Genomic DNA, 10,713 nt, shown 5'->3' on the forward strand with positions numbered 1-10,713 from the left:
GCACCCACCGCTCCCGCCTGCGCCGAGCCCTGGCCGGCCCCTGCCAGCTGCGGAGCCTGACCCTGCCGGTGGCCGAGCTGGGCCTGGGCTACGTCTCGGAGGAGAAGGTCATCTTCCAGTACTGCGCAGGCAGCTGTCCCCGCGGCGCCCGCACCCAGCATGGCCTGGCGCTGGCTCGGCTGCGGGGCCGGGGCCGAGCACACGGCGGGCCCTGCTGCCAGCCCACCCGCTACACTGACGTGGCCTTCCTCGACGACCGCCACCGCTGGCAGCGGCTAACCCCCCGCCCCGCGGGCGGCCTTACCCCAGCTCTCGGCGGCTGCCTGCGGCTGTGGCGGCTGAGCACCACCCTGCGCCCCGGCCTGCGTGGAGGAGCAGCCCTGCTGCTCCAGGAGCTCGGCGGACTTACTGACTGGGAGCCTGGATGCAGAGATGATGGGGGTGGGCCGGGACGGCCATCCTTGGGCATAATAAAGGACACTGTTCTGGCCTTGGGACTGCATATCTATCCCACATCTGCCTTGTCTGCCCTGGGGCAGGTGCCACCCGGGCTTCCCCTGCAAATCCCAGCCCGGCAGACAGCCAGAGAGACCAGAGTCCTCCCTCCTCTCATTTATTCGCCCACGCAGGGCAGCAAGCAGCTGGGGAAGGGGCCTGCCATCAGCAGGCTGCAGGCTCCTGTCCGGGGTCCCCCAGCTCTCCTGAATCAGGGAGGGCGCGGCAGATCACAGAGATGCGTCGGCCCCGGGGAACCCGCTGCTCCCCAAAGTAGGACTCTTCATCCCGGAGGATCTCATGGGAGAACTCGTACCGGGCTGGGCCCCTGCAAGAGAAGATGGGGTGTGATGGGCAGCCTGCTAGATGCTCTGCTGCTCCCTGCACCTGCCCTAGGTATGGACGGTGGTGTCTGCTGTGGGGGACGAGGGAGAGGGCTCAAAGGGGGGCATCGGCCGGGACTAGGTGGGAGTCTTTGTCGGGGTACCTCAGGATGTACAGGGAGCCAGGATCCAGCAGGAGCTCCAGCCACTCTGAGGGCTCCTGGGTGTCCACCAGCCGCATGACGCTGGGAGACAGGAGGGACAGGCCGGCGATGGTGCCTCCGCAGAACTAGAATTGAGAGCATGGGGTAGGCTGGGGCCAGGCTGGCCTGTGCCCACTGCTGGGAGCACCCAGGCGCCAGCCTCTGCCCACCTTGACACTGTCCACGTGGGGCTTGATGTAGCCACGGGGTTCCAGGTCCAGGACGTGCACGCGGGAGAGTAAAGTCTGGCCAGGGCCAAAGGCGGCCTCCTTCACACGCTGCAAAATGGCCCGACTCGCCTCCGACCAGCGCGACTTCTCGGTCTCACGGAAGCCATGGATAGCCTGCAGAGAGCGCTCAGGTCAAGCCTGGGAGCCCACAGGGGGAACAGGGACACTGAGCACGGAGGAGCAAAGGACAGGGCTGTTTACCCCGCGTGACAATTAACTCTGGCCCAACTCCACGCCCAGCCAAAGGTCTCGAACTCACACAGAACCCCCCACCCCCCTCCCGCGCCGCCATCAAGGTCTGTCCTCAGTCCTTCCCGCACCCCAATCCCAGGTCGCCAATGCAGGCCTCGCCACAACAGTCCCCAGCCACTGCCCCTCCTCATCTCGCTGGACACCCGTTTCTGCCCCTAACTTTGGTCCCTAACAGCCCTCGGTTACAGATCAGGCCTCCAAATACCCGTCTGCAGGCATCTCAAAGGGGTCTCCCAGCCCAGGCCCCGCCCCCAGGCGCTCCAGCTCTGAGTACCGCCCATATGCCTCAGGCCCCGCCCCGTCATGGTTTAATCGTCCCCGAAGTAGCCCCGCCCCTCTGGCTTTGCCCCCAGTGCCGCAGGCTCCGCCCCTACACGCTCCAGCTCTGGGTACCGCCCCTACGCCCCAGGCCCCGCCCCGTCCTGGTCTAAACGTCCCCGACGTAGCCGCACCCCTCTGGTTTTGCAATGCGCAGGCTCTGCGCCGACGCGGCCCGGTCCCCGGCGCCTCACCGCGTCCCAGTGGTCGTACTCGTAGCGGCGGCGGCGTAGCTCGGGCTCCAGCTCGCTCCTCAGCGTCGCCTCCTCAGCCGCGCTCAGGAAGCCGGGCCGCACCACGGCCGCATCCTGCAGGCGCCTCAGCACGGCCGGGCCCGAGCCCCGCACCCAGCCTAGTTGGCGCAGCTTCTGCAGCGCGAGCTGCCGGCTCGTCGCCATCGTCCCATAGCCGAGTTGTGGGAGCGTCTGGACACCCCGCCCCAAAGCCATTGGCTGTGGCTGCGCCGGGCACCTCCAGCGACTGGCTTTACCGAGAGTCCCGCCTCTCGACCAAGACTATTGGTGGCTGGTCGGCTTGCCTCTCGAGCTATTGGGTACTTGCCTAGAGCCCGCCTTCTCTCCCGCGCTATTGGCTGGGCAGTGGCTGGGAGTCGGTCTGAGGTAGAGGTTGAGGCAGGGGCCAGCCAGGGTGACAAGGGGTCACGGTCATAGTTGGGGGTGTGCAGTTAGGGATTGGGTGGAAGGTCAAAGTGAGGCATCATCTATTTCCTCTAAGTATTATTATTATTTTAGGCTTAAAATGGCATTGTGGTTGTCTTTAAGGATTCCTTTGGAAACACTAGTAATTTTATTTTTTATTTTTTTAAAAATAATTATTTTTTTATTTTTTCATTCATTTTATTTTTTAGTTTGACCAGAGAGAGACAGAGGGTGAGAGTGAGAGAGAGAGGAAGTGAGAAAGCAAGCCACCAGATTCAGGACTTGAACCCTGGTCGGCCATGTGGGAGTGTCCAGCGCCTTAACCACCACGCCACCTGCTGGTCCCAACTCTAGTCATTTTAGATGAAACGGTATCTGGGAGTTTATTTCCAGGAATTGGGGGTGCAGCAGCAGAGTGGGGTAGGACGAATCCCACTGGCAGCGTGGTGTGTTCATCGGTGAGGGCCCGTGAGGCTTTGCACGGAGCTGAGGACCAGATTCTGACTTTTCCCTATCCCGCAGCTGTTGCCCAGGGCACCTGGGAGTCACGCCCACACACACGAGCAGGTGACTGATGGTGGGATGCCCTCCTGTCCCCGGCGCAGAGATGGCGTGATGCATGGTAAGCCTTCCTGTCTGAGAGGAAAGCACTGTCTTTGTGATTTTCTTACTAATCGAAGAACCTCGAACTCACTTCCCACAAGCCTCCGCTTCCAGATGTCCCAGATTTTAGGACCAGGACAATGTAAAGGAATCTGGCTGATTGACAATCCTCCTGTCTTCAAAACTAAATAAAGGGGAACCACTGTATCTCAGCACCCCGAGAGGTGTGCTTGTCTCTAGGTCAGTCCCTCATATTGGTGCTTAGGACTGGACGGCCTTGGGGCGAGCAGGGGGTATAGTGGTTTCAAGGCGTCGGAATCCTTATGTGATTAACCGTAGTTCAAGTCCTGGCAGCTTCAAACTCATGCCGGGTTTGGGACTCGAACCACAGTTGACTACATGGGAGTCCAGCGACATAACCATTATGCCAACTGCTGGTCCTAGTTTCTTTTTTTCTTTAAAAGAATTATTTATTTAATTTTATTTATTAATTCATTTATTTTAATTAGGCCAAAGAGAGACAAGAGAAGAAAGTGGGAAAACAAGCCAAGACCAGGACTCAAACTGTGGATGGCCATGTGGGAGTGTCCAGTGCCTTCAAAACCACACCACCTGCTGGTCCCCACCTGTTTTTAGTTTTTCAAAAGGGAAGGCATGGAAGCATGTGCCCTCACTGGTCAGGGGAGAAGCACTCAGCAAAGAGACCTGGTCACTCCACAGTCCCGCCTCTGTCCTCGTCTTGTGGGGTTTTGGGTGCACACACGTGCCCAGCGTATTTCTCGAGCTACTGAGGATTTGAACCGCGGCCAGCTGTGTGATCACCAGCTCTCTTTCACCACTGCGCCACAGGCCGGCCCTGATCTCATGTCTCCCACTCCTCCTCGGCCACCGACCTCCTGGTGGCTCCTCCAAGCCGAGAACAGCCTTGCCCCGGCGCCTGGGCCCCGGCTGACCGTTCTCTCCTGAAATACCGACTTGTACTGTTTGTAATGACCAGCAGGTGGGTGCAGTCACCAGGGCGAGGGGGGAGAGACAGCGGAGGCAGAGCACCCTCATGGGATGTGCTCATCTCGTCTCCATCCCCCCTTCCTGTCAGAACATCGGGCGTGCACGTGGTTTTATATATTTTTTAGAGATGTTTGCTTTAGAGTGCGTGTGTTCGCCAGAGAGAGACAGAGATAGGGAGAGGGAAAGTGAGAAATCACCCTCCTAGAGGAATCACCACGCCGCAGTCCCTTCTCCTCCATGCTCCTCCCAGGATCTTGGGCATGCATGCACCTGCACCCGGCGTGAGTTTCACGCCACCAGGTTCGGGATTCAAACCACGGTCGGCTGTGTGGGAGTCCAGCAATGTAACTGCTACCCCACCTGCTGGTCCTCACATGCACTTTTTTTTTTTAAAAAAAAAGAATTATTTATTTAATTCCATTTATCATTATCTTTTTTTCATTTCTTAATTTGACCAGACACAGATAGAAAGAAAGGGGAAGTGAGAAAGGAAGCTGCCAGGTCTAGGACTTGAACCGCGGTCGGCGACGTGGCAATCTAGCACCTTTAACCACCACGCCACCTGCCGGCCCCTCACATGCCCATTTTTAAGCAACCAGGTCTGGACTCAAATCGGGAAGTCCTCCGTGTGGGATCCAGACCCTCCCTCCCCTCCTTCAGTTCCCAATGTCACCTTAGAGTGAGGGTTTCCCTTAGGCCCCGAGGTAAACTGAGGCTCACACACACACCAGCTTACCTCGGTCCCTGGGGTTTTGCGGTTTTACTTCCCCTGGTTTTCATCGCCGCCGGTCACAGCCTCTGACAGTGCCTGAGGGCTACGCGCCCAGAGAGCAGGAGGGAGGGAAGGCCCAAGCCTCCGGTCTGAGCGCGGCAGGAGTACGTGGTGCACACGCGTGTGCACGCCGTTGTGCAGCGGCGAAGGGAGGGCCTCAGACGCAGAGCGAAGACCACGAGTTTTAATTTAAAATCACAGTGTCTCAGCCAGGCTGCGCGGCCCGAGGGGAACCCCAGATCCACAGTTCCTTGGGGCGAGGGGTGAGCCGGGCTGCGGCCTGGGGTCTGCAGAGCCCCGGCCCCTCCGCAGATGAGGTCCGTTTTTCAAGTGCTCGCTGGGACAGGGGCTGTCGCTGCCACTGCCGCCGCCGCCGCCACCACAGGCTCCTTCTGCACCAGCTCGGGCTCGTCCTCCCCGTCCTGGGGAGGGTGGACCAGGACCTTGTCTAAGATGCCGAACTCCTGGGCCTCCATGGGGCTCATGTAACGGTCCCTCTCCATGGCCGACTCTGGGGGAGCAGGAGGCGCACGCGGTGAGAGCAGGGACCTGTTCCCCCATCCCTGTGTTCGAGCCCCAACCCCCAGCAGGATGGTACTTGGGGGATGATTAGGGCTAGATGAGGTCATGAGGGTGGGGCCCCCAACATGGGATTGGCGCCCGTCAGAGGAAGACCCCAGATGGGCAGAGAGGAAAGGCCGTTCACAGTGCAGGCAGCCACCTGCGCATAGAAGCCAGCCCTGGCTGGGACCCTGCCCCGGACCCTGCGCGGACCATGGACTTCCAGCGCCCAGAACTGCGAGGGCCAGCTGCTTGCTGTCTGCACTGCCTAATCCACAGTGCTCTGTGACAGCCGCTGGAGCTGAGAGTGTCCCCGCCCTGGCATCTGCCCTGCCTGACCTGGGCCTCAGTTTCCCACCAGTAAAATCCCTGCTTCCGTGTTCCTTGACTTGAATCAAGAGGGGGTGTGCACCCCCAGCAGGGTTCCGACGCTGTCACCCCAGCCCTGGCCACTCCAGACCACGAGCACGCACGTGCCCGGAGTCCTCAGGGACGTCTCTCTGTTTTTCTTTAAAGAATTACTTAATTTGGGGTCAGCAGGTACTGTGGTGGTTAAGGTGCTGGACCCCCATGAGGCTGCCTGCGTTTCCAGTCCCGGACCTGGCAGCTTAACACTCAGGCCAGGCACGTGTATGTGCATGCCAAAACCCCGAGAGGAGAATGGAGGAGAAGGGATTGCGGCGTGGCCATCCCCCCGGGGGGTCATTTCTCGCTTTCCCTCTCACTGTCTCTCTTTGGTGAGTGCATGCGCCCCATGGCAAAAACCTAAAAAAAAAAAAAAAATGATAGTGAATCTAAGCAGAGGTGGCTTCGCTCATCAGAGGACACCAGGCGACGTCTGGAGACGTTTCCGGGCACCAGTGGGAGAAGGCTGCACAGCCCCTGGTGCACAGGACAGTCCCTGCCTCAGAGAAGGATGGGTCCTGAATGGCCGCAGGGCCAAGCACTCTGCCGGGTGGCACGCTGCGTGGGCCGGGAGCCGGGAGGAGCGCCGAGGTGGCTGGGGCACTCACCGATCACCTGCAGGCTCTGCTTGGTGTGTTTGGCGTAGATGTTGTAGAGCTGCTTCTTCAGCTTCATGATCTCCTCGGCCTGGATGGCGATGTCTGTGGCCTGGCCCTGAGGGTCGGCCAGCCAGGGGAGAGGGGCAGTCAGGGACCAGCAGATGGCACCGCAGTCACACCCGCTGGACGCCCACGGGCCAACTGTGCTTCCAGTTCCGGAGCCGGCGGCTTGAAACTCACACCGGGCACATGTGCATGTGTGCCCCCAAAACCCCAAGAGGAGAACGGAGGGAAAGGAATTGCAGTGTGGCCATCCACCCTGGGGGACTGTGTGTCTGCTTGCTTGCTTTCTTTTTTATTTTTTTGAAAGAATTATTTTATTTGACTTTATTTAATTTGACCAGAGAGGGACAGAGTGAGAAAGAAGGCAAGAAAGCAAGCTGCCTGGTCCAGGACTCAAACCACAGCTGGCCACGCGGGAGTCCAGCGCCCTTAACCACCAAGCCATTTCCGGGCCCCATCTCCCTTTCTGTTTCTCTGTCAACCACAGGCGCCAGATAGCAAAAATCTCTCTTAAAAAAAGAACAGGGGGAACCAGCAGTTAGCGTAACCGCTATGTCACTGGACTCCCACGTAGTTGACCGCAGTTCACGTCTTGGACCCGGTGGCTTAAAACTCACGCCGGGCGTGTGTGTGCGTACGTGCCCAAGATCCCGAGAGGAGAATGGAGAAGGGACTGCGGCGTGACCATCCCCTCTGGGGGGTGATTTCTCGCTTTCTGTCTTTATGTCTCTCTCTGTCTGTCTGGCGAGCGCACGCGCCCTACAGTGAAAATCTCTCAAAAAAAAAAAAAAAAGAAAAAAGAAGAGGAAGAAAAGGCAGCGTTGACATGAGCATCCCTCCCTTCCACCTCCCGGTCATCCTCGCTGCCCTGCCCAGACCTTGCAGACCAGGGAGGCACGGCCCCTGGGGCAAGGTGGTTCTCAGACACAGCAAACACGTCGCCTGCGTGGGCGTCTGTCACACACAACCAGCCGCCCCAGAGCCCGCTCCCCGCCAGCGCCTCCACTGGGCCCCAGAGCCACGAGCCCGCTGTGTGGGACGGCCCTGCTATGGTCTGCTGTTCCCCTACTGTGTGTACGGGTCTGCTCAGGAGCCAGACAGGAAATGGTCTTCCTGGTGTGGGCGTGGGGGCCTTTGGGGGTGCTTACGGGTACGGTGGCCCCACAGCTGACTCCTGGTGACTTTACAGGGACACGGAGACCCACGTATGATAAAGACGCATGCTCCTGTCCTCCTGAGTGGCCTCAGGATGCCACCAACACAAAGCCCCACTGGATGCAGCCCCCGGCCTCGGCCCTCCAGACCGTGAGCAAATAAACCTCTATTCTTCTCTCTTTTTTTTTTTTTTAGAATTTTTGCCTTAGGGCATGTGTGCTCACCCGAGAGAGAGACAGAGACAGTGAGAGGGAAAGTGAGAACTCACTCCCCAGGGGGGATGGCCACAATTCCTTCTCCTCCTGGGATTTAGGGACACACACATACACGCCCGGTGTGAGTTTTAAGCCATCGGGTCCGGGACTTGAACCACGGTTGGCCGTGTGGAAGTCCAGTGACATAACTGCTACGCCACCTGCTGGCCCAAATCTCTGCTCTTTTATTTCCTGTTACCAGCACCTGAGCAGACCAGCACAGCCCCTGCACCCCAGAACCCAGCCCACAGCAACCACTCGACTGCCAACCCGAAGCCTACCTACCCTGCCTCGCCTGGCCCTTTCCTTAGAAAGCACCATACGGGAGGGCCAGCAGGTGGTGCGGAGATTAACGGCGTTGGTCTCCCATGTGGCTGACCATGGTTCAAGTCCCGGTTCTGGCAGCTTGCTTTCTCGCTTTTCCCTTCTCTCTCTCCTCTCTCTCTGTCTCTCTCTGGTCAAATTAAGTAATAATAACGAATGGAGTTAAGTAAATTGATTAATTCAAAAGGGCAGCATATGGGCTTCGTGTCTCCCTCGGCCCCCACTGCTTCCTGACCGGCCCCGGCGTGGCCTGACCAATCCTCTTGGGATCAAAGCAGCCAGCAGCCCTCGTCTCTCTCCTGTTCTTTTTCTAAAAGAATTATTATTATTATTATTATTATTTTAATTTGACCACAGACAGACAGAGAGGGAATGTAAGAAAGCAAGCTGCCAGGTCCAGGACTCGAACTGTGGTTGGCCATGTGGGAGTCCAGCACCTTAACCAGCATGCCGCTTACTGATTCGTCTCTCTCTGTTCTTAATTGCCAGAGGTCACAGGTGCTCCTCAGAGAGAGACAGTGGGAGAGGGCAAAAGCACCCCCCCCATGGTGCGGGTTCCGCCACAATCCCTTCTCTTCCTCTTCTCTGTCTTGTTAGAATTCGGGGCACGCACACATACATGTCCAGCTTTTCCAAGCTGCCAGGTCTAGGCCTCGAACCGCACGATCAGCCATGTGGGATCTGCTCCCTTAACCATTAGGCCATGGGGCCGGCCCCAGCTGCCTCCTCTTGGTAGCTGTCTCCTGATCTGTGGGTCTCACCACCCCTGCGTTAGTTTAATAAAGAAACCTCCGTGTTAACTCGGACACCCACGCCTGCTCACCCGACAGCACTCACCCGGGCGCCCCCGGAGGGCTGGTGGATCATGATGCGGGAGTTGGGGAGCGAGTGGCGCATGCCCGGGCTGCCGGCGGCGAGCAGCAGGGAGCCCATGCTGGCCGCCTGGCCCACGCACCAGGTGCAGATGGGGTTCAGGATGTACTGCATCGTGTCGTAGATGGCCAGGCCCGCGGTCACCACGCCACCTGCAGGCAGGGGTGTCAGAGGGCGGGGACCAGCTCCTCCCCACCCGCTTCTCTTCCACCCACAGCCCTTAAAGCCAGGGAGGGATCTGAAACAGGTGATGCGGACCAGGTGGGGACAAAAAGGAAAGGACTTGGGGCCAGCTCAAGGCTCAGACTTGGCGGCTTGAAAATCCTGCCAGGCGCGTGTGTGGGGATGCCCAGAACCCTAAGAGGAGAATGGAGGAAAAGGGATTTTGGAATAGTCATTCCCCAGGGGGGTGACTTCTCACTTTCCCTCTCTCTGTCTCTGTCTCTCTCTAGTGAGAGCACACACCCTAAGGCAAAAACCAAAGAAAGGAATGAGCAGGTCAGGTTGGTAGAACGGGAGGTGAGGGGTCAGAGGGGCGGCAGTCGATGGGGTGAATCTGGCACCAGTGTGTGAAGCCAGGCTTAAACATGAGTAACGGGGCAGGATCGTGGCATGGGGGGAAGATGGGGCACTCTGTGGGACGACCCACATGGGAAAACGCGGGGTTCGCGTCCAGAGACAGCCTTGACTATAGTACACGCGTGTACCGTGATCCAGGGCCAGCTGAGCCCGGGGGCAGGATCGTGGCATGGGGGGGGGTCTATTGGGGGTGATTTCTCTGTTCCTCTCTGACTCATGGAAGAAATAAATAAACTTTAACAACGCCCCCCCAAAAACAAACGTGAGAAACAGATGATCACGCAACAGGCACCTTCTGGCAGTTTCCAGATCTGAAAAACGCGTGACACCTCCTCCCCAGAGAGAGGACCTCCAGGGATGCTGGCCTCTGAGCCCGCTGTACCCCAGGAGCGCCCCAGGCCCCAGGCAGGAGGCCACCTCACCGAGATGCTGGCCTCTGAGCCCCTTGTGCACCCAGGAGCACCCCAGGCAGGCGGCCTGTTCAGTGGCAGGTGGACAATGAACCCCCCCGCACCCAGGAGCGCCCCAGACCCCAGGCAGGTGGCCTGCTCAGCAGGAGATGGACAGTGAACCCCCTGCACCCAGGAGCACCCCAGGCCCCAGGCAGGCGGCCTGCTCACCCGGGCTGTTGATGTACATGTGAATGGGCTTCTTGTTGCTCTCCGACTGCAGGAACAGCAGCTGGGCGATCACCAGGCTGGCCACGCTGTCATCGATCTGCAGCGGGGAAGGCGGGGGTCCCACATTGGGGTCCCCGGGGGAGGTTGGTGGAGGGAGGCTGGAGATGGGGATGCCGGTGGGGACCCATGGGATTTGGAGCACAGGAGAACTGTGGGGACACGGGAAGGGACAGAGAGGTTCGGAGTGGGCAGGGGAGGGGCGGAGGGGGCAGAGGGGCCGGACCGGGCTGGAGGAAGGCCGGGCGGGGGGCGAGGTCAGGGGCCAGGTGTAGGCGCGGGCGCTCACCGGGCCCATGACGCACACGATGCGTTCTCGCAGCAGCCGCGAGTAGATGTCATAGGCGCGCTCGCCACCAC

The 10,713-nt window shown here is 59.2% G+C and overlaps 3 protein-coding genes and 1 long non-coding RNA gene across 5 annotated transcripts in view; 2 read left to right on the forward strand and 2 right to left on the reverse strand.

The window, feature by feature from the left end:
• The window catches only part of PSPN (persephin), a 1,832-nt gene extending 1,279 nt beyond the window's left edge, over positions 1-553 (forward strand). Inside the window, 2 exon segments of the mRNA XM_014584935.2 lie at positions 1-275; positions 277-553. The exon segment at positions 1-275 is cut by the window's left edge and continues 4 nt beyond it. Coding sequence (XP_014440421.1) covers positions 1-275; positions 277-342 — 341 coding nt within the window. The 3' untranslated portion in view covers positions 343-553.
• A 44-nt stretch (positions 554-597) lies between these two features.
• ALKBH7 (alkB homolog 7, RNA demethylase) lies at positions 598-2,331 on the reverse strand. 2 transcript variants are annotated; one of them, XM_027768976.1, is made up of 4 exons: positions 1,956-2,331; positions 1,192-1,365; positions 983-1,107; positions 598-823 (listed from the first exon to the last, which is right to left on the reverse strand). In XM_027768976.1, the coding sequence occupies exons 1-4, from the start codon at positions 2,268-2,270 to the stop codon at positions 661-663; spliced, it is 777 nt and encodes a 258-aa protein (XP_027624777.1). In that variant the 5' UTR covers positions 2,271-2,331; the 3' UTR covers positions 598-660. The 2 variants fall into 2 exon arrangements, with proteins under 2 accessions (XP_027624777.1, XP_006170317.1); XM_006170255.3 differs by having other exon boundaries at positions 2,016-2,319.
• LOC102493271 (uncharacterized) lies at positions 2,295-3,631 on the forward strand. Its single transcript, XR_337623.3, has 3 exons — positions 2,295-2,374; positions 3,003-3,102; positions 3,593-3,631. It is a non-coding gene; the product is annotated as an uncharacterized LOC102493271 (long non-coding RNA).
• A 1,396-nt stretch (positions 3,632-5,027) lies between these two features.
• CLPP (caseinolytic mitochondrial matrix peptidase proteolytic subunit) overlaps positions 5,028-10,713 on the reverse strand; it is a gene marked incomplete in the record, with an annotated part of 5,927 nt that continues 241 nt past the window's right edge. The window contains 5 exon segments of the mRNA XM_006170287.3: positions 5,028-5,374; positions 6,438-6,543; positions 9,062-9,249; positions 10,297-10,393; positions 10,643-10,710. Of these exon segments, the coding sequence (XP_006170349.2) occupies positions 5,190-5,374; positions 6,438-6,543; positions 9,062-9,249; positions 10,297-10,393; positions 10,643-10,710 (644 nt within the window).

The sequence above is a fragment of the Tupaia chinensis genome, unplaced genomic scaffold (assembly GCF_000334495.1).
Source record: "Tupaia chinensis unplaced genomic scaffold, TupChi_1.0 Scaffold148210_1, whole genome shotgun sequence".
In the NCBI taxonomy this organism is placed as follows: domain Eukaryota; kingdom Metazoa; phylum Chordata; class Mammalia; order Scandentia; family Tupaiidae; genus Tupaia; species Tupaia belangeri.

Excerpts from the sequence above, each read along its gene's own strand:
- ALKBH7 (XM_027768976.1), bottom strand. The coding sequence starts at position 2,270 with ATGGCTTTGGGGCGGGGTGTCCAGACGCTCCCACAACTCGGCTATGGG. Across the intron at positions 1,108-1,191 it reads CCCACGTGGACAGTGTCAAG|TTCTGCGGAGGCACCATCGC; the intron begins GTGGGCAGAGGC and ends TCTCAATTCTAG. Across the intron at positions 824-982 it reads GGCTCCCTGTACATCCTGAG|GGGCCCAGCCCGGTACGAGT; the intron begins GTACCCCGACAA and ends CTTCTCTTGCAG.